The sequence below is a fragment of the Aythya fuligula genome, chromosome Z, assembly GCF_009819795.1.
Source record: "Aythya fuligula isolate bAytFul2 chromosome Z, bAytFul2.pri, whole genome shotgun sequence".
Taxonomy (NCBI): domain Eukaryota; kingdom Metazoa; phylum Chordata; class Aves; order Anseriformes; family Anatidae; genus Aythya; species Aythya fuligula.
Window position 1 is genome coordinate 77110720 of NC_045593.1, and position 23593 is coordinate 77134312.

General features: G+C 37.8%; 1 protein-coding gene across 2 annotated transcripts in view; it reads right to left on the bottom strand.

The window, feature by feature from the left end:
- RASGRF2 (Ras protein specific guanine nucleotide releasing factor 2) overlaps positions 1-23593 on the bottom strand; it is a 138956-nt gene that overhangs the window by 29351 nt on the left and 86012 nt on the right. For both annotated transcript variants that reach the window (XM_032205611.1, XM_032205610.1), the window contains exon 18: positions 1080-1186. In XM_032205611.1, the coding sequence (XP_032061502.1) occupies positions 1080-1186 (107 nt within the window). The remainder of the gene's footprint in view (positions 1-1079; positions 1187-23593) is intronic.

Consider the following 23593-nt stretch of genomic DNA (forward strand, 5'->3'; position numbering starts at 1 on the left):
TTCCCAGACCACATGCCCTTGCGTCCACTGCCTGTGCATTTCCTTTTTAAACTTCAGTTTAATTTGTTGTTGACAGTTAGTTAATCTAGACAAAAAACTGATGCCAACCATCATTTTCATAGGCACATTAATAAACCATCATTTAATTAGCATAGAGGGTCAGCTCAACTCATAGAACTAAATATTATTTATTGTGGCAGGGACACAATGAGGACGTACAGTACACTACAGTAACACAGAGCAGGAGTAATAGACTTCTGTCATTCCCACTACAGCTCAAGATTTTGCCATGAAGTGATTTTCATTTAATGGTAGCCAAACAGAGTTTGGTATAAAAACGTTATTTCCAATAACTCAAAATGTTTACTCACTTCATGATACCAGGAGAGGTTTTATCAACCTCTTCTTTGCCGTTCAGCCTCTCTAATACAGTTTTCTCATTTAGGCATTTCCTACTGGCTTAATCCTCTAGTAGACTTAACCTCTATGAAAATTACAAGGAAAAAAGGGAATTGAGTTTGACATAAGGGAGTGTTGCAGTCATCTGCGCAATAGACCCTGTTTTGATCGATGTTCTTGATTGCTAACATGGAGTGATAAAGTAGTCCGCAATTGCCACAATGTACCATCTATCCAAGGCTTGCAAATTTTCCCTGTACTTCCATAATGTTCTCTCAGTATCTTCCTCTTTCTTTCTGTCCCTTCTTCTGTCCTTCCCACCTCGTGGTCTTCTACATGCATGCCAAAATCTTCCAACATTTGCCTCACCTAGCAGGACATTGCTATACACAAAATTCTACTAGCTACTAGAGTGTGTAAGAGATTCACAGCCCTGTATGGGACTGTAGAGGGACCATCATGAAGGACAGGTGCATCTTGCTGGATATGCCTCAGAACAAACATATAAATATCTGCACACAAGCACAAGCATTTTGACACATTCAATAAAGGTAACTGAAATGAACAGACTCACAATATTTTGTAGAGAGAATCAAATCACATGAATTCCTTGAGTGGACTGAGGTCAGCTTGTATCTTTCCACAAATGTATTACAAATGGAGAGGATGAGTGAGAATACCTGAGAGTGCTTGGAGACCCAGTGACGCAAGACATTCAGGACACGATTTGTGGCTGCTCTGCGTATTATGAACTCTTTGTCACACATGCGTTCAGAATTGTTAAATCCTGTGAGGCAAAAACACACACAAGAATTAAAAAGTCAACAGAGGTACCAAATCAGGTTCTTCAAATACCTTGTTAGTATCTTTGGTAAAATGAAGGCTCACAGCACATTAATAAGTAATAAAAGGAAAGAAACTTTTTTTTTTTGTTTAATAGGATCATTTAGAGCACTGAAATTCTGCAAAATCAGTAAAATACAGACTTGCTCTTCACAACTAATAGAGACACTGACTTAGATCACTATTCAGTTTTAGAAAGATAAAGAATATTTCCTAGCATCATTAGACAGATCTCCATTTGCTACAAAAGAAAGTAACAATAAAAAACATGTCCAGACCAAAAACATACAGGGCCTGTAATCAAGCAGAGTACAGAAGGAAAGTGAGTATGATTTAGAAGAGGGAAAGCAGTAAAATTTAGAAGTGATAAAGAAACAGAGGAGGACAGTAGTTTAAATATGGTGGAGAAGAAGGTCAACACGAGGAGTGTTCCTTCATAAAAGCAGTATTGTACAGGCTTTACTAGTCAACAGAGCATGTTCAAATAAGCAGTTTATTTTTTTTTACCACTGGAGTGACAAGAAAGTGGGAAGGTATACAGAAAACACATTCACTGACTGAGCCGCTTGAAAGCAAAGATTTGTCAACTGCAGCATTACACCACACATTTTGTAATGATAACTTTTGATTTTAGTCAGCAATATTTACTTATCAATAAATGTTTTCAAAAAACAAGAAAGTTTCCTATTACATTCATAGCACTGTTACTTTCTTTTCTAGTTCTGCCATAGCTCTGTGAGAAATACAATCTGTATACTAATAATGATTACATTGAACACTGTGTTTTTTTCTAGAAGAAGGTAACTCTGAAAATACGCTTGAGAAGTTTATGTTTTTTCTAGGTTTTTGTTAGATTTGATCTCATGCTATGTGGCTGTCCGTTTCACTGTAGAGTCCAGGGAGCTACTGGAAAATCCCTTCTGTGTGACCAGCACTTTGCAATTTTTTGTCATAAAAGCTGTTCTAAAGCCTGTGTATTATTAGAAATAGCAAAGGGAGATTAAACATCTATTTATTCTATGAAAAAAAAAAAAAAAAAAAAAAAAAAATGGAGGTATTCTTAGAGGCTAGTATTAGTTTTGTTCTATTTTTATTAGAGAAAGTTATTACAGACAGTCCAAAAAATCCTAATTGCTGTTCTTCATTTTTAGAAGGATTAAAAAAAAAAAATTAACTGCAGTCTAACATCTTTTAGTATATGCTGGACCCCAAATGGATCCTCTATGCTTATGTTTCATGGAAGTTTTTAAAACTATGTCATATTACATTATAGTTGATATCTAAGATTTAATATCAAAGAAAGTTTCATATTAAATCATCTTTCGGAATTTAGCTGCCCATAAGCAGTACAGTAAACAGAATCTCTGAGGCTTTACTCGGTAAAAGGTAACCTAGGCAACATTTTGTGTGTTAATTTTCTATGCTTTTCACAGTTAACCTCTTGCAGAAGCAATTAGGCATGCACATTATAAACTGTTCAATTAGCCACTTAATTGCAGCAATGAAAGTCACAATGAAAATTATATATTAAAGCCGTAGAGTCTTTATCGAAGTAACATTAAGGAAAAGAAGATTTGGTAAACTGGAAGGAAAACAGAGAGAAACCTTCAGAGACAATTTTCAGTTAGCTGCAAGAGAATAAAAAGAGCAAGAAAGGCAAAAGGAAAACCTTCAGGGAACACTTCAGAAAACTTCTATGGTTCTCAGAATTTCATCAATTTTTAATCAGTAATTAGCTTGTTTCAGAGTCTAAGCAACATATTCACTAAGACCCACATAGTACCTAATGCTGATGTCTTGAACATATACCTGGAGATCTCCAGTTGTGTAAGAAAATAACTTAGATGAACATATATGTACAAGGGTAGATGTAAATTTAACTCCACATGTTAACTCACTGTACATCTTCAGATATGACTTCAAATAAATATCGGTGAAATATATATATTTTTTTTCAAAATAAAGCTGGAAATCTTATTAATTTAATTCTTTATTTTTATATAACAAACAAATCAGAATGCAAGAATGTGTTTCTCTCTCTCTTCACAAAAACATTTTTAATTTATTGTTCTTTACAAGAAAAAAAAACAAATGCTTGAGCTACACTCACTGTCCAAGAATTAAATCTGCCGATTGATTTTGAAGAAAAGTGTGCTTATGACAATTTCTTGTAGACTCTTAGAAATTATCTGGAAATGCTATACATCACACAATTCCCAGTGTGGAACTGTGGCAGATCAACATCTTCAATCTGAAACCATAATGTCACGCAATAAAAATTGTTACCCCATTTCCCTGGTCCTTGCTTAGAGTGGTTATCTAGCAGTCTTTGACTTTTCACGAGTCACAGAAGTTTTGGTTTAAAATGTGAACTCAGCAAATGTGGCTTTGGGAATGGACGGGTTTCTGCTTGCTGTACTAATCAGTTCTGGGTATTCACTGCACCTTTCCTTTCCTTACTTACTTGCTTGCTTTCTCTCTCCCAAAGTAAATTAGTAAGTAGTGAATTATATGGTGGAAATTCTCTTCACACTCTGTAACTCAAAAGTCACCCCCAGAATTGCCACTATTCTTTGTATACAAGGAGATGTGACTACTTCCATGTGGATGCTTGGCTTTACCTTAAGGTAAACTTGTTTTGAGTAACAGTAGACCTCAGCTAGTCTCCATATTCAGTATCTTTGACTACACCACAGCAGAACTAACAGGCCTTAAGCCAAAATCAATGGATTTTTGAATCACTGGAATGGTATGCTGGAGAAAAATACATGGAATCCTTGGACCTCCCTTATGCAAGTGAGCTTGTGGCAGGCAAAGCTGGTGGGACTTGCAGTGTTCAGAAAAAAATAAGCCTCTACCATCAGTCCCCATTCTGTGATCTACCATACTATTTCCAAGCAAAAGGTTCTGCACAGTTATGACATGAACATGAAGCAGTTCAGGACAAAGGAACTGATTATATTCCTACATCAAAAAGGGTGACCAAACGTCCTGGGCAATGCTGGAGATTTGCACTACAACAGAGACAAAGATAAAGAACTACTCCTCACAAAGATGGAGACATGCCAGTCATCACTGACCAGTGTGGAGAGATACATAGGAGCAAAGCAGATAATCTTCACTAGGTCCACCACCAGAAGATGCTGCAAAGTGAGAACCTTTTGAATGGTGTTACCGAAAGGGTTGTTAGGCATTGGAACAGGTTGCCCAGGGAAGTGGTTGAGTCACCATCCCTGGAGGTCTTTAAAAGACTTAATGATAAGTGAACTTAGTGATATGGTTTAGTGGAGGACTTGTTATTGTTAGATCAGAGGTTGGACTCGATGATCTTGAGGTCTCTTCCAACCTAGAAATTCTGTGATTCTGTGTTTATGTCACTGCTGGCTCTTATGGTAACTGAAATGGGAGCCAGGGACTACAAAGCATGTAGTAAAGATGGTTACCATCCACATCATAAAAATGCCCATCAGGCACAGATTTATTAGATTAGACTCAAAATTAGAAGTTATTAAATAACAGCTACTAATCACTAGATAAACTTCAGTGAATATATACACAAATTTTTCATTACAATTGTGACAAGAGCCACCTTTTTTTTGATCTATTCACCCACATAGCATGAGACATAAGTGTAAAATTATATGTAGACAGATACCAGCAGATATATTCAAAACTAATGTGAGAGCTCCTTCCCAGAGAGTACAGCAACAGTTTAAAATACCCACCACTCAAAGTCTTGGACTGTACTATTCCTGATACTAAGAGACTTCTGTCATATTACTAGTCTAAATAAAATTTAGTCAATATTGATTTTGCAAACAAAAGAGATTTCAGAAGTTCTTACAGTCACTGAATAAGTCTTTTCATTAACCAAAATGTGACAACACATGAGAAAAACAGTACTCAAGAACACAGAAAAGTTCTTGCACAGAAAAGTGCTATTAATTTCAGGAATCTTATAAAATTCAGAAAAAAATAGCAAAAATATCAGCAGAAAGGAAGTAAGATCAGTAAGTATTGTTACTTTCTGGTCTTCTAACTTTGAAAGGAAAGGTCTAAACAAAAAAAAAAAAAAAGAGAGAGAGAGAAAAAAAAAAGAGAGAGAGAGAGAAAAAAAAAAAAAAAGAGAGAGAAAAAAAGAAAAAAGAGAGAAAAAAAAAAAAAAAGAGAGAGAGAGAAAAAAAATGCCACAGCAGAATTAATATAAAAGCAAAGACATGCAAAAACAAGTCCTTTGCTAGCATTGCTTTTGCTCCTCCTGACTTTCAAAGCACTGTGGACTTCAGGAAAGGAACTGATAGCCACAGACTAAGTTCATTAAGCCACTACAGAAGCAATCTAAGCAATGAACAGTCAGCTTTGACAGTGCCATCACAGTATTTACTGCAATTTTCAAAGTGTAAATTTCTTCTAATGCATCAGCTTTACCGCTACTTCTTAGTTTCTCCTCTCTCAGCTCACCTAATCCACTCCCAATATAACTCCAAACAAAAAATTGAGACACCATGGCAACTAGCAACTATTCCATCCATGTTTATGCATATTCTGAGAAGCCCAATATACAACCATTATCTGGTTCTTCACGTTCACGTTGCCACTTATATATGCCTGCTGCTTTCCACACTACAAAAGGTAACCTAAATTCTATCTATCCTCCAATCCTGATTACCTTTGCAACAGGTGACAGTGATGCCAGTCTAGCAGGAACTGCAAGCTATCTCACCTATTGCAAAAAGCAGGTGAGAGCTAGAACCTTGCCACATCACATTTGCTCTGCCAGATGTTGAACTGCAAGGCATAAAAAGGTTTAATTACACCTCTAAGATATATCTCAGAGAGCATCCTACCAAACAGTTTTCTGTTAGGCTTTTAGCAGCTTTGGGCCTCTCAATACAAGCAAGACATTGAGGTGCTGAGTGTGTTTAAAGAAGGGCAACAGCTGGTGAAGGGTCTAGAGTTCAAGTCTTATGTGAAGCAGCTAAAGGAGCTGGACTTGTTTAGCCTAGATAAGGAAGGCTCAGGGGAGACCTTATCATGCTTTACAAATTCCTTTAAGGAGGTTCTAGAGAGGTGGGGATCAGGCACCAAGGGTAAGACAACTGGAAATGGCCTCAAGTTGCACTAGGGGAGATTTAGGTTGGATATTAGGAAAAATAATAGGTCAGAGGTTGGACTCGATGATCTTGAGGTCTCTTCCAACCTAGAAATTCTGTGATTCTGTGATTCTGTGAAAATCTCTTAACTGAAAGGGTAGTACGTCACTGGAATGGGCTGCCCAGGGAAACGGACTCACCATCCCTGAAGGTCTTCAGAGACATGTAGATAGTAGAATTATTAAGGTTGGAAAAGACCCCCAAGATCTTCTGGTCCAACTGTCTCCCTACCACCAATATTAACCACTAAACCAAATCCCCCTACCACATCCAGCCTTTCCTTAAACACCCTTAGGGACTGTGACTCCACCACCTCCCTGGGCAAAACATTCCAATGCCTGACCACTCTTTCTGAGAAGAAATTTATCCTAATTTCCAACCTGAACCTCTCCTGGCGCAACTTCAGACCTTTTGTGGTTTAGTGGTGGACTTTAGTACTGGGTTAAAGATTGCACTAGATGATCTTATAGGTCTTTTCTGACCTAACTGATTCTATGATTCTATAATGGTAACATGCCAGCTTTGTTAGGTTCAGTGAATTACTTCTTTCAATACTATTTAATCACTCTGTTCATGCACTTGTCTTTAGGTTGTTATGGAAAATACAGTTTAAACTTCAGATGTTTTTATTACATGCAGAAATGAATCAAAATCAATATTTTTGAAGCTTCCATTATCACCAAAGATAAGAAGAAAGGCGCTGAATAGACTTGAATCTGAATACCTGAAGACATAAACAGATTAAACTATGACAATACCTTGTACATAGGTAGCTCGTCTTACAGGAAAGTCTAAAACACTTTCCAGTGGTAGATGTCATTATAAAGCAAAAACACACAAGGAGTCAAGACCTCCAGGCACCATGTGTCAGCGTTTCCACCTTCAGAAATACTACAAGGTGGACAAGACTTAAATATCTCATTGCATGTCAGCATGAGACAGAGAACAGACCTTCCCATCAAAAGCTACTGGGAAGTCTCCACAATGCAATTCTGCTCTGCTTTTTCTTGTTCTCCTAAGAAAACCTGACTCTATCAGAAATTTACATCATTTCCTGTTTAAAATCCACTCCCACCTCACACAAGAGAAACATTTATACTATGTTAACTTTTGCACTATGTATGCCAAAGAAATTCATTAATGCATAGTTGATTTTCTATTCTGATTAAGATGTCCAAAAGCTCTGAGTCTAGTTGCAGTAACTGTAGTATCTGCATTTTGTCTTTCTTCATTAATACAGCAGCACATGGTTCCTGACCACAGTAATGACTTTGTCAAAAGTTTTGATGACAGATGGTAATAGATATTTTCAATAATTTATTGATACAAATAAGTAAGTTCTCAAACTTTAGGGGTAATCCGTTTCAATTATGAAGACACTAGTTTCTAGTGTCTTTCTTAAAAAAAAAAAAAAAAAAATCAGAAATGGATTTTATGTATCAGTTTCACTAAAATACTCTGGATACTGAAGATGCATTAGCATCTAACATAGGAGAAAACTGCACTCTAGCCTTTGAGGATGTCACAGCAAAAACCCCGAAGTGTCCAGTTGGGGGGGAAGGAGAATGTTCATGGTTCACAAAAAAAGATGACAAACAAACAAACAAAAAAAAAAAGTGTCAAATATTATTCTCCGCCTTGTGTTTTTTTCTTTCTTCTGATAAATACGCTCAAGGGTTGTAAGCCAGCTTCATGATTCAGCCTGGCTCAAATCCTGAAAGCTTAGGCTTGGCAAACATCAGTGTTACTTTCTGACCTGGATAAAGAATAAATACAAACCCCAGGCTTGGAGCAAAGAGATTTTCCTCCACAGATTAAAACTGAAAAAAGCCTCTACAATATATGCAGCCCACACACGCATGTACACGCAAAAAGCCTTTCCAATATACACATCACACAGAAAAAAAAAAAAAATATATATATATATATATATATATATAAAATATTTTCCTTGACATACCCCAAAAGTTTGGATGACAGTTTTAAAGATATACATCTTTATTGGTCCTAGATTCTCAAGCAAGTAATTAGGTTTCATACATTCAAATAGAAAAGTGTCAGAGAGCAAGCAGTCTAATAATGATAAGAAATCTAAACTGACAAGGATTCTGGTCTCCTTTTCATTTCTTTAATTACGATATCAGGTTGCCATACGCTAGCTAGCTGAAGAATGGCAGAGCTGGAAAAGAAGACCATTTATATTAACTGAGATGAAAAGAAGCAAAAAAGATGACGAACTCCCACTCACTGAATACAGAACAGCATATTTCATCAATAATAGAGTCCTTCCTTCCTCTTTAGTAATTACCAAATAAGCACATTCAGATTTACAATGGAATAGGTCATATAAGCAGTGCAAGGCATGAAAGTAGGAACATCAAGTCTACCAGGCTACCCTAGTTTGACAGAGGCATATTTAATCATTCACCATGTGATGTTGTATGTTCTGGTTTCATACAGGGTTTTCAGCTCCCACAGCATCAGAAGAAGTGGTTACTAAAAGCAGAAGAAATCAAGTGCCCCATGCATTTCAGGCTTTTAATTTCACTTTCACTGGTCCTTGAGACATATGAAATTATTTTGTTCTAAGAAATATGCTGCTGAAAATCCCTGTTGTAACCACCCACGTCAGAAATAATTCTTAGTATCTATTTGATTCTTCTGCCTAAACCCTCCACTGCAAATACAATCTAACTATCAAATGAAGTCAAGAGATTATAGTCTTAGTAAGGTAAATCCCATGGGATTCACATGCACTAGCTGATGTACAATAGTGTAACACAGATAGAGCTACAGTGACTATGTTTAATTTCTGCAAAATGTTTAAGGAAAAGGTTGGTAAACTATTTTTAAGTGTTTCAAATGTTTAAAATGTTTAAAAATGTTTAAATGAGTCTTGCTTTAGAAAGGATTTTTCTAATCATAGAAATTTAAAGAACATAACATTGAGATGAAGAAGTTATGTCATTATTATGCTGTAAACTTGAACGAAACCCAGAAGCCTAACAATATATCTGCCCAATGAAATAATTTCAGTTTAATGGATGGGCAAGTAAAAAGATGCCTAAAGAATATGCTTAAGATCAATATACTACTCTAAGTCCTAATCATAATGTTAAGGTTGCTCTGAGAATTACAATAATTTACAAGATTATATGGTTGAAACATGACTACCATGAAGAATGAAAATCCTCTTTTAAACTCAACAACTCAAATTTGAAAATTTGTCCTTTAACAATCCTTTTAAAAAGGGTTGCTGCTATAGGGATGCACGGCATACACTGTTGGGATTTTTTTTTATTATTATTTCTTTTTAAATTAAGAAATTCTCTCTGGAGAGCATGTCAGAAAGTCATACTTACAAGAAAATATTTTAAACTTGCTAAACACTGAAAATATAATTGTAGTTATAGCTTATGCAACTGCATGTTATTGTTTTTGTAAATAAAATTCAGCAGCAATACCTGGATAAATGTTTGCATTTATCCATAAAATCCTAGTCCAATTTTGTAGTGAAGTCTTAGGGCAGACCATCCAAATCTTGTGTACTTATTTATAAACGTGTCTCTGTGAAAGAAGAGATCTTCAGTTTCAAAAGCTGTCATTGCCATTTATGTTTGCATAATGTAGAATATCAAAAGTTTGCAATATGACAGCAGATTTTTTTTCTGATGACTTATTTATATAATAGAACTATAGGGAACAATTGACGAAGAAGAAAAGGTTTTTTGAACAGCCTACCATAACAATGATATTTGTGATTGTTTTAGTACATCTTAGACCCTTTTCCACTTTGGTAATGTCTGAATTATCTTCTATAAATAATGACAAGAATGTTAACCTAGCAGTAGATATACCATTGAGTTTGTACATCAGCCAAGTGCGTTTGTCCTGATTCATGCTGTCTCTTAGTCTTCAAGGAACAGATAAGCAATTTTTACCTGCTGATGTATTTCTGAATTTCAAGTAATCTTCAGTTTTTAATTTCTATTTAATTACAGATTGTCTATATTCTCAGCCTGCTCTATCAGCGATATTAAAAGTGTAGCAAAGCAAATCTTTTTTACTTAATGCTCACAGTCTTTTCAAGAACTATTCAAAGCAAGCTTTCAGACCTTTAAAATGCTCCGTGTGACAGGCCACAAAAGAAATGTTAAAATAAATTATATGAGAACACATATAGCTAGAAACAGAAAATTGCATAAAGGGGCTTTTGGAAATTTTTCCATTAGCAGGCAGGCCTGTGCTTTTTACATAAACTAAAGGAAGTATTTTGCAAAATTATTCAGATTTGTTCATGACAATAAGAGTAAAGGTTAAATTGTAAGGAGGTGATACTTGCAAAGAGCCAAATGTATCATTTTTCAGACCATCTGTGAATGGAGAGTCAACTGTCATGCAAAACAAAAGTTGGCAGGATGCAAATCAGTCAACAAAAATTTCTGAACAAAACATCCATCTTCCATCTTCTAGACCATTTATGACTGGGTCACAAATCAAGCAACTCACTAATCATACAAGCAACATTTAGGCTCAGAAAACAAATACATGAAAAAAAAAAAAAAAAAAACATAACAGAAAATCCTTCCAAAACTTTCCTCCCCAATATCACAAAGCTCGCATACACCACATGGTATATTAAGGACAACAGGGAATCTAAACAAACCTGCACTAAGACCTCTTAGTCCAGCTTGCAATGTCAACATTTCAGGATTTATTTCCTTCCTTGCAGTAGTCAATGTTCCATTCCAGCTTCTTTCCTCAGCTTAGGAGAACAGAGGGAGATACAACCTAAGAGCTTACCACAAAAGCTCAGCTAAACAAGTGGAAAATAAAGGTTCAACACACCCCATCCAATTAATCATAGTAGGATCATGGTGACCCAGTTCTGGGGGGCAGGAATAGGCACCCTGCTAGTCTCCTTTCTCAAATAAAGTGAAAATGTTTCTCTCAGTGCCACGGTGCCTTTATGAGTCTGTGAAACAGAGTTTTCCATGCAACTGCTCAGAGTCTAGTGCAATAGGTCAAGAAACACATGGTTCACAGTGTCTGTAATAACTTAGGAAATGCTCAGTGCAAATAATTTTATTTTTTTTTTTCCGGATTGGCCAACTTCTCTAGTGAGTGTAAATAAAAAATTAGTTTAGGCGAGAGGAACCCAGAAAGAACTGTTTCCTAATTTTCTGGTAAAGTGAGTAGAATCATCATTTTCCTCTAACCCTTAATTCACAAAAGCAGGAATCACCTGATTTAAAATAAATAAATAAATAAATAAAATAAACTTCATCTTGAAGTCATTGTTTCGATTCAAAGTTATTGCTCTATTGAAACTGAAAGGGGAAATTCAATTCAATTTGAAAGTGAATATTCAGCCAGTTACCTAAAATTGCTAAGCAACAATTTTGTTAAATTCAAAAGACTCCTAATTCAGGAACAAAAATAGAACTCTATTCAAATTCACTACAGAGTAGGTGAATATTCGGAGGAAAGGAATAATACTCAGGGTTATCAAATTAGAAGGCAGATTCCAAACAAATTAGTCTTAATCTCTATTTTCATTTCCCTACTGAATTTCCAGTAAAATATCCTCTGGCAGGAGAAAACATACACAAATGTCTCACAAAAGCAGCTTGGTGAACACATGTTGAAAATACAGCCTACAACAGAAGGATGTTTGCTTCTGCTGTGGCATTGTATTCAGTGTACTGGGTTTATGTGGCAAGGTTTTGGTAGCAGGAGGCCTGCAGACACGGGAGGCCTGCGAGAAGAATCCAGTTTCAGCTGGCTCCAAAAGGGACCTGCCACTGGCCAGAGATGAGCCAATAAGTGATGTTGGTTGCACCTCTGTGGGACCAAATTCAAGAAAGGGGGAAAAAAAAAAAAAAAAAAACTGCTGCACAACAGCAGCTGGGAGAGAGAGGGGTGAGAGCCAGCCCTGCAGCCCCCAGATGGGTGCAGCAGGAGGGCAGGAGGTGCTCCAGGCAGGCAGCAGCAGTTCCCCTGTGGCCTGTGTAAGGAGAGGCCCCTGGTGGAGCAGGCTGTCCCCCTGCAGCCCATGGGTCCCACATGGAGCAGATCTCCACGCTGCAGCCCCCCCATGGGTGGAGGAGCCCCCGGTGGAGCAGGTGGATGTGGCCTGGAGGAGGCTGCGGCCCATGGAGAGCCCCCGCAGGAGCAGGCCCCGGGCCGGAGCTGCAGCCCGTGGAGAGGAGCCCCCGCAGGAGCAGGGGGTCTGGGGGGAGCTGCTGCCCACCCGTGGGGGACCCGTGCTGGAGCAGTTTGCTCCTGGGGGATGGATGGACCCCGTGGGACGGAGCCGTGTGGGAGCAGGTCCTGAAGAGCTGCTGCCTGTGGGCAGCCCCCGCAGGCTCAGTTCGGGAAGGACGGCATCCCGTGGGAGGGACCCCACGGGGAGCAGGGGCAGAGAGGGAAAATGAAGGAGCAGCGGAGACAAAACTTTTGGGACTAAACAGCCTCCATGGTGCAGTTACCCTGCACCACTTGGTGGGACAACGTGGAAGAGAGTGGATGGGGAAAGGTGGTTTTATTTTTTCTTTGTTCCTCACTTGTCTAGCTTGTTAGTAATAGGAAATAAATTTCTCTAATCTCCCTGTGCTGAGTCTGTTTTGCCTGTCATGGTAATTGTTGAGTGATCTCCCTCTCTGTCCTTATCTCAACCCTCGAGCTCTTTTCATCCTATTTTCTTCCCCTTTCCCTTTGAGGAGGGGGATTGAGACAGTGGCTGTGGTGGAGCTTGGCTGCCCAGGTGAATAAATTCTCCACAGTCAGACCCCTGCAGCCCCACAGAAGACACTCATTGCATTGCAGTCAGCGCAGCAGGTCTTGCTGCAACATGAACACTAGCTTTGTCTGACTCCAGAAAGGACATCTGGGCAACTCCTAAAAACTCTCCTGCTGCAAAGAAGGAAAGCTGGTTGGTCTATGCTTCTGGTTAACTGTACCATAACCATTTTTATGAAGAACAGTGTAAGGTTTAGAGTAAGTCAATGATTATTTCCCACCCAGCTTCACTTCCAGTTCTTCAGTCTAATGTGGAACTGAAGCTATGCAATATTCAGTCTCAGTGCCTATCAAACCTTCCTAAGTCTGCATGAATTGGTCTGGAAATCTCATTATAACATGTTCCCAAGAGGGAACTAGTAGTCACTTTTCCAGTTTCTGGCTAAAGCTATTATATTCTACAAAAAGAAAGGAAGAAAGGAAAAAAGGGAGAGAGAAAGAGAGAGAGGAAGAGAGAAAGAAAGGGAGAGACAGAGAGAGAGAGAAGAAAAAGAGAGAAAGAGGGAAAGGAAGGAAGGAAGGAAGGAAGGAAGGAAGGAAGGAAGGAAGGAAGGAAGGAAGGAAGGAAGGAAGGAAGGAAGGAAGGAAGGAAGGAAGGAAGGAAGGAAGGAAGGAAGGAAGGAAGGAAGGAAGGAAGGAAGGAAAACACAACAAAATACTTGGTTGCCATGCATAAAAGATCAGGGCAGGATACCAATTCCCACATGAATCCTTTTCTTTCTTGGAACTAAACATTGCAGATCCTGACCACAAAGCAGGGAGTGGAAAGGGAGGTATACAACCTAAACAGGATTGCTAACCATGCCTGGAGCCCTGATGTCGCTGATCAGATGATATCCCACAACTATGGCAGGAGTTCCACATGGAAACCTGCTACCCAAAGCATTACAGTTAAAATTAAGGCCATCTTCCAACTGCTTAGAAAGTCTTCGCAATACTCATGACCCAGTTGTGCCAATCTACTGTGAAAAGCAGGACTGAGTTAAGCTACAGAACAACACATGATAAAATTCTTTGCATCTCAATTACCAATTGGGATTTCACCATCATGATTTTATTTTTTTTTTCAGGTCTGGATTCCTAAGGAAGAAGTTTGACAAAGCTTTTCCAGCACAGAGGATGAGATGTTATAACCAAGAAAATTACTGAGTGCAAAATTACTATAACTAGTACTAATAGCAATGTTTATGCCAACATACTGAAAACCAACTAAAAAAAAAATTGCACAAATTCTCTTGTTTGACTGTAGACGTGGACTACATGTTTGACTCAGCCATAAACAAATATATACCTTTTCAAAGGTTGGCTTGTAACCATTGATATAATATAAAACGTTGAGTGCAGTAATCATACAGAAGTGCACTACCCTCCTATCCACATAATGTAGAGTCCAACTCATCATCTCTGTCAGATATCACTCTTCTTTCACATAACATTCACCATGGCAAGGAAATCTCCCTCTGCCTGTCCTCTCACAATGGAAAAAGAAACAGTTCACATGTCTCCTTTACTAACCTCACTTAATTCTAATGTCCCCTTAATAATTTTCATAGTAACTTAACTTCTTACTCCAGAATCTGTTTTACAAAGCATAACTGTGTAATGCTAAATTATTACTACCCTGTTCAGAATTAGGAAAATACCCCCTGAACAGTATAGCTGGTATCCTTGAATGGGGAACTAAATCAATCTGTCTGCAACACAGTAACTAATAAGGAAATACTATGTATGATTAAAACATTATTTATGTTTCTACATGCTTCTCCACTTCAGACATCAGTGGAATCCCACTGGGATTGTATACCTTCATAATTTTGCATGGGTGCATCTCCCAAGTCACATTATCCAGTTGAAGTGCTGAGTGCACCACACTGGCAGCAGTACGTGAAGCTACAGTGCCTCCTCTTGTCAATCATATATATCACCACAGACACACAAACATGCACATAGAATCTCTCTTGTATCATTTGGTACAAAGTGTTATTCCCTTATTCCAATTCCTTATGCCAAAACAAAGTAAACCAAAAATATTGTGACACTGAATAGTTTGAAGGTCTGCAGAACAGCACCACTGGTCACAACCTAAAATAAGCTGAGCAGCTCACTAAAAGCCTTTGCTGAACTTTCTCATCTAATTTTAGCCTTTTTAAATAAGCAATCAGTCATAATCAATCTGTGCTTGATTTATCAAAATGGAAAGGCCTTCACATGACACACTGTGTCATGTGGGTCTCTATGAAACAAGAAGTACTACTTTTAGTTGATTGTTCTCTGTCTAATAGTGTGACAGTAATCAAAACAAGGCTAACGTGCCCAATTCAGAGTTCACAGGACTCATCTGGCATACCTTCAGTACTTATGCAGCTTTCCAGAGAAAATATGTCATTCTGGAAACCATAGCTATAATTTACAAAAGTCCATTTCTATTTGTTATTGCTGTTACTATTAGGATAGTTTACTGCAGACAAATACCTGCAGCACCTCTGATGAGGACTTTCTGTATTCATTTTCACATCAAAATTCCAACACCGATTATCCTCATCTGCGTTCAATTGCTCTATAATCAAGGTTTGGCAGCTTTATATCAGACGTGATCAAATACAGTACAATACATAACTACAAAGTACAAATGACCCGCAATAATTTATTCCTGGCATTGATCATGAATGCAAGAATAGCCGAGTCAAAATAAGTGAGACATTTGTACTGTACATTTTTCTGTACATCTTTTCCATCACTAATGCATAGAAAATGCATCTAATTAGTGCACTTATGCATAACCGATTATCAGTGGAAAGCATCATAAATCTTTTTATACATAGTTTAAAGGCCGTGATTAACAATGGAATATGACACCTCCATAGACAGCAACCAGCTGCAGGACCATAGATCCAGAACTCACAAACCATATTAGATGCATTGTCAACAATGGAAACTATTTTTCAGTGGTAGCATGTGGAAGTGGCAACAGCAGGTACTTTTGAATGGCCAGGGAGATGGAATTGCTTTAAAGAAAGACACTGCTTGCATTTAGCAGCTTCAACTATCAGTCAATGGTGCAGGTTTTGTGCTTGCTTTGCTGAGAATCTGCTGCAGCTGCAAAGGACTGTCTGATCACTTCTGCAGAAATACAAAGAGCTACGGAAAAAGCAGATGACACCAGAAAATTGCTGGATAAACAGGCCAATCGGTTTTGCTACATGAAAACCAAGGGCAATTTAGATTGTTTTTCTAAACCATTACTGTAATCCATAGGAATATCCAGTGAATATTACAAGGATCTTGGTTTTACTTCCACTACATAATGAACATGAAGACTGACTGAGTGATCTTTTGAAATGTTCTTTCATAGGGTAGAAGCTTAAAAATTCAAAGGCCTTAGGAAAAACTCTCTCTCCTAAACAACACTCCTAAACTAAATAGCTCAAGTCAGTTAACTTACCACCAGAGATATGTTTAGGCAATTAATTGAAAGGGACAGTACATAAGCAATTCATTTTTGTGTAGATGCTTTGAAGCTTCAAGTTGTTATTTTAATTACTCTTTTAAATCATTAGAATTATAAAGAATAAAATCATCGTACCTCCTTTGCTAGCATGGGGCCCATTTTCCTACATACAAATCATGTTTGTCAGAGATACTCCCCCAAAGACTCTTTTTTTCCTACTTCTTTCTCACTTTCTCTCCTCTCCCCTTCATATGTGTTTTAAAAAACAAATGCTTATACTTAAGAATCCAGGCCCTCCTGCCAACCACAAGCTTCCATCCCACTCCTATCCTCTCTCATAATATGTCACCTTGTTCTTGTGAAAAATGGTACATTCTTTACAGTGCAGATCAGCATGCTGTAGGAGGAAGAAGGCAGCTTTGCAGCATGCTGGAAATACCAAAGTACCCAAGTTGAAATGGGATGACAGAGTTGCTGGTTAAAAGCTGCCATGCTCATGAGGGAATAATACATACATCTGTTTGCTTGGGATTAAGTATTTGCTTCTTGTCTAATGTTTGTTTTCCATGTCAGGAGATTCTGGGTTTCTAATTTTATTTGAGGAAAAAATATGCTTCTCTAAGTTCTTTTAGCATTTCTGGTAAGACTATACTGAGTATTGAAGCTTAATTTAGATTTTGAATTTAGGTTTTGTCAAAATAATGTCCCTGAAGCCCATGTTCAGTAGAAAAGTTTCAAAATAAAATAATGAATTCAAGATTAACTATTTATCTTAAAATCGTATTAGACTTCCTTAGTAAAGCAGAAATTTGTGTTTGCTATCTTCATAAATACTTTTTGTTTTATTCGTCATTCACTAAGGGCAAATCATGCCTGACCAATCTGGTGACCTTCCATGCTGCAGTGATTGCATCAGTTGACAAGGGAAAACTGAACAATGTCATCTGCCTGGTCTTCTGTAAAGCCTTTGACACAGTCCCACACAATATACTTGTCTCCAGTTTGGAGAGACATGGATTGGACTGATGGACTATTTGATGGATAAGGAATTGGCTGGATGGCCACATCCAGAGAGTTGCTGTCAACAGCTCAACATCCAGATGATCAGTAACAAGTAGTGTCTCTCAGACGTCTGTATTAGAACAGTATTGTTTAATATCTGTGTTAATGTCATAGACATTGGGATTGAGTGCATCCTAAACAGTTTTGTGAATGACATCAAGCCGAGCGGTGTAGCAGACACTTCAGAAGGACGGGATGCCATCTGGAGGGGCATGGACAGGGCTGAGAAATAGGCCCATGTGAACCTCATGAAGTTCAACATGTGCAAGGTCCAGCACCTGAATCAGGGTAATCCCAAACAAGAATACAGGCTAGGTGATAAGCAGATTGAGAGCAGCCTTATGGAGAAGGATTTGGGCGTGTTGGTGGGTGAAAAAAAGAACACAAGCTGGCAATATGCACTTGCAGCCCAGAAAGCCCTTGTATCCCGGGCTGCATCAAAAGACGTGTAACTAGCAGGCTGAGGGAGACGATTCTCCCCTTCTGCTCTGCTCTCATGAGACCCCACCTGGAGTACGGCATCCAGGTCTGGGCTCCCCGGCACAAGAAAGACATGGACCTGTTGGAGTGGGTCCAGAGGAGGGACACAAAGATGATCAGAAGGCTACAGCACCTCTCTTACAAAGAAAAGCTAAGAGTACTGGGGTTGTTTATTCTGGAGAAGAGAAGACTCTGGGGAGGCCTTATTACAGTCTTTCAATACTTACTTAAAGAGGGCTTACAATAAAGTTGGGTAGAGGCTTTTTAGAAGGGCAGGTGGTGATAGGACAGGGGGAAGGGTTTTTAACTAAAAGAGGATAGATTTAGATTAGATATAAGGAAGAAATTCTTCCCTCAGAGGGTGGTGAGGCACTGGAATGGGTAGCCCAGAGAAGTCATGGGTGCCCCATCCCTGGAAGCGGTCAAGGACAGTGACCTGGTAGGTGTCCCTGCCTATAGCAGGGGGGCTGGATTTACATGGTTTTTCAGGGCCTTTCTAACCCAAACTATTCAATGATAATATGATTCTACAAAAACAGTACAGCATTATTTCCCTAATTTGTCTTCATCCATACAACTGCTCAAGATTTGAAGTGAAATTATAATCTCTTATAGTCACACAGAACACTTTCATAGTTTATGAATATTAACATGTATGATGACCTGCATGCAAAGCAAGCAGGTTCAATAAAATATTATCTTTCTTTAAAAATCAGTGCATGATACTCTCACAGATCTTGAGATTGTGTTCTGATTCTGTGCAAAACTGAGAAAAATAAAAGATAAGGAGAAAAAGAAGCAATAATATGTTTGAAGGGATTATAAAAATTTATACCAGGCAAATTCACAAGTTCTACAATCAATGAATGAAAGAAATAACTTTATTATATTTCATATAATACATTGTTTTTTTATATAGTGCTATGCTGTGGGTGCTGTATAGATTATACTGTTATCAATTAATTCTTGTAATATTCTGCAACAACTTTTTTACTGTTAAACTACAAATGATTGAAGAGATTAACAGGACATTCATTAGGCTGAGATGGTTGAAATTAATTTTTTGTAGGAACTTTTCTCTACAGAAAAGAAGAAGGCAGACATCAGAACAGAGCTGCTAGGTGCCTTTGTGTTGCTTATTGTAGCTGTCTCTGATTCAACCAAAAATCAAGAACCACCTTTCTAGAGGCATGAGGACACAGCTCAGATAGCTAACATCCCTAAGCAGGTATATGTTCTTGATTGCTCAGGGTTTATCCACCACTTTGAGAAGCATGTGGCTGAATAGAAGTGCTCAGGAGAAAGGAAAGAGTTTGAGGAAATGGGGATGGTAGTTCAGAATAAATAAAGAATACATGTCCCTACAACAACTTGAATTTATACTAGTTTACATCTAGTCAGAAAAACTCATTGTCTTACACTGTTCTACAGAAGTGTGTTTGCATAACTTTTAGAAGAGTCCTCTTCCCTAAAGAATGACCTTTCCTCCAATGAAATAAAGCTGTTAAGATTAGAGAATAAAGTGACTTTGGCTTGCCTGTTTCTATGGTAGAAGATGTTACTATATTACCCTATTTTTATGAATTGGGAAGAAGAATGATGATATGGAGCAGCCTATTAATTGTGACAGAGCACTACAACTGCAGCAACCTATGAAGTGTCCAGCCATTGTTCACATAGTTCAAAAGAGAAAGGACATACAAAGGACACAACAAGCTGTGTTGTCCCTACTGTGTATATTATCATTCATGCAGGCACAAAGCTGTCTACCTGTGACACTTAATTTAACAACTTCTACTTTCACTTTGTATTTCTATTTACCTTTATCATGTTGCTAAAATAAACAAGTTATATACTAATTTTCTGGAAGGTTGTAGCCAAAAATATGAGTAAGATATATAGAGATTAATATTAAACTAAACAGATGGACTAAAACTATAGAATAGGAAGTACAACTTGCCATCATAAATGCAGCTACCTGTACAATAACTATAATTAATGGCATCAAAATCAGTATGTTATAAAGAAATGCTGAAGGGCATAAGAACTTGAGTCATTCTGGTTCAGCGATCAATTCCTTATCTGCAGGAAGCTCTGCATGCTGTACAGCAATGCAGTGGTGCCCACTGCTTCCTTTTCAGCAGCTCATAAACTAGTGCAGCCTACCTTGTGGTGGGGCAAGCTTGAGCTATTGTCTGGGCCCTGATAGCCCTGTTTGTGCACCTCCTGCACCCAGATAACAAATGAACCCAAGAGATGATGGTGCCCTGACAACACTATCAAAGCCCCTGAAGCACAGCATTGATCCCCACCGTGTGGATGGAGCACACTGAGAACTCTGTCAACATGCACTGCATTCAGACTCCATCCAAAGGGGGAGGTACAACGAGACCTGCAGTAGCCAAAGTACTCAAATGACCTTCACCTTTGGCTTCCCACCCAGCCCACTTTGGCTGCAGCCTGCAAACAGGAGCAACATAGGCAGCCTTCCCCCAGTTTCTTATCTAAAGAAAAGCCGAGCTATCATATGACCTGAGAGAGCTGTTCAGAGCTTTGCATACTTACCAACATACAAGCTTAACCACTGCATGGTGACACTAGTTATAAAATATTATGGCCAGCACTCTTCCCAGGGGTTGATTAAATATTCCTCATGCCTGGCTCTGGTAGAGTGCATGACTGTTTGGCTTTCTGATGTGTCTGTTAATGTACTTGCTTTGACACAACTCTGAACAGTTAAAACTGGAAGATGGAAAGAAGAGAAAAGCTAAGAGGTCTTGTCCTGGGAAATCAAACCAAACTAGCCAGAGACAGACTTCAGTGAACAGTGAGCATATAAGATGCACAGATGATTCTAACTTCCTAATATTTTTCCACAAGCTCCAACTGTCTTCAGCTCCTGAAGCTGTTTTAGTTTGCCTATCTAGTAACTCCCAGTGACTCTCACTCGCACACAGCTGTCCAGCTTTTGAACCTCGGTAAATCTCTCACATTCAAAATGTACTTCAATAGAATCTCACAGGACTTCTATTCATTGCACAAAGAACCAGAGATGTTTATTTTGAACCTTGGCCTCATGAAATTCATTGGATGCCTCCTACCTCTGGCATCAGAAATGGCAACAAATGCCTATTAACACTCCCTGTGGAATCCATGATTTTACAGAATTTTCTCATCAGTCCTTCAAGTCATCTCTTTTCTGAACTTCAAATGCACAGAAGCCATTTTACAATTCCAGTCATCCTTGATGGCAATCTCAGAACCTTCTCTAGTTCTCCTTCCCTCATCTCAAAGATAATGTATCACTACTGTACATAGTATTCAATATACATCAAGGCCAGGTTGGATGATCTTAGAGCAACCTGGTCTAGTGGGAGGAGTCCCTGCACATGGTGGGGAGGGTTGGAATTAGGTGATCTTTAAGGTCCCTTCCAACCCAAACTACTCTATGATTCTATGAGTCTACACATTCAAATTTTGAATTTATACAGTGATAGTATAATGGTCTTCCCTGCCCTGTTCTCTGCTTCTTTCTTAACCATTCCTGATGTTTCCTTCACCTTCTTACCTGCTGCTGAGCACTAGGATGGTTTGACAGGACTACCTGTTATAATCCTCAGATCTCAAACCTGAACAATAATGCTGAGCACAAAGCATATCTTTTCACTTGTAACACTTGGACTGTTTTTTCTCGTGTGATTTTACTTAGTATTTATCAGTATTGAATTCCATTTTATTTATGTTCCATGTAGGACTATATTAAACAGCACACTTTGCAGTATCTGCAGCAAAGAGGACAAGAACCAACTGGGGAAAAAACAAAAACAAAAACATAAAACATAAAACTCATTCACTACTGAGACCTGACTCACTGAAGGATCATGTCCATCTGAATGACCAATCTTTTTGTTTTTTACATTAGCCAGCAGATGTAAATAGACCTTTTATGAAGAACCAGCATGAAAAGCAATATAAAAAAAAGTAATTATAGGAATATTAGAGCCACTACCATCCTTTTTCAGTGCTTTGAAATTCATTCAATTGCATACTTGTAGATTTTATTTATCCTCACACTTAGGTGAAAAGAATTGAGAAGAAATGCTTTTAAAATACAAAAGCTGTAATTGTTAATTGTGTTGGTCCTAGTGGAAAACTTTTTTTTTTTTTACGTTTACTATATTTTGTGAACAATTTGTAAATATATTCTTATATATTCATAAAGCAAAATGTGTTACTGATTCCTTGGTAATGACAGATTCCAAAGTCAGAAGATATTAATCACTTCAGAAAAAAAAAAAAAAAAAAAAAACAAAAAAAAAAAAAAACTGTTTGTGTGAGGTTTGTATAGTTCTTAAAACTGAATGTAACTCTTGTAATCACCCCGAAATCAAAGAAAGTATACAAGGAACACTCATCCACACCTGCCCAAAAATTATTTTAGCATGATGCATACTCACTCATGAAGCAAATGCCCACAATGTTAGGCATAGTGGATAAATGTGAGACATAGAACATTAAACAAAATAAATATGATTCTGATGTAAGTCTATGATTGGTTTATACAGTGACCATCCAAAATCGTGCTGAACAGTTTGATAAACTTAGAGTCCATAAAACATAGGCGCAAAGCCCACAACAGTTTCTTGAAAGTATGTGGTACAGTATGAAGACCTCACTTGTTAAAATTCATGTTTATTCTAAAACCTTTCCTTCTTTAATGTAGATAGAAAGTTACTGACTATTCCCCAGAGCAGAGTGGTAGAGAAACAGTTAAAATATTATTTTATTATCTGGTGACAAAAATTGTTTTATGGGACAAAATTTTCAGATTGCTGCGGCCTGAAATGCAACAGAGCAGATGTACCAGAACACCCTAAGTTGTTTATCCTGTTAGTCACTTTTATGAGTCAATTTCTCAGTGACCTTTTGATTTGCAGTAAACATAGACTTTCTATTAAATCTGGATTTTTGGTTTGTTTGTTTGTTAAGCAGAAGGTTGTAATACATAAGGACTTTGGCAACTTTACTATTTTTTTTTCAAATGAGAATTTGGTGAATGGATTTCCATACTTTCATTCATTCTTAATGTCATTTTTTGAATGTAACTTAACTGCGTATTCAAGTCAATGCAATCATACAATCATAATTCTGCATTCTACATTGCATTTGTGAGATAAAACCAGTGTTTGAATTTCTCCTATATATACTTACAGGGTGAAATACTGTTTTTATTAATTACTGTAATACAGTATTTTTTACCTTTACGTCAGTTTATCATAATTTCAAAAAGTTTTAAGAAAAACCTTTATATTGAATGAGATACACATTATAAATATTTCATATTGGCCTCATAATTTGAATCCAAGGCTCTAGCCAAGATAAGACACCAAGCAGATTAAAGTAATAA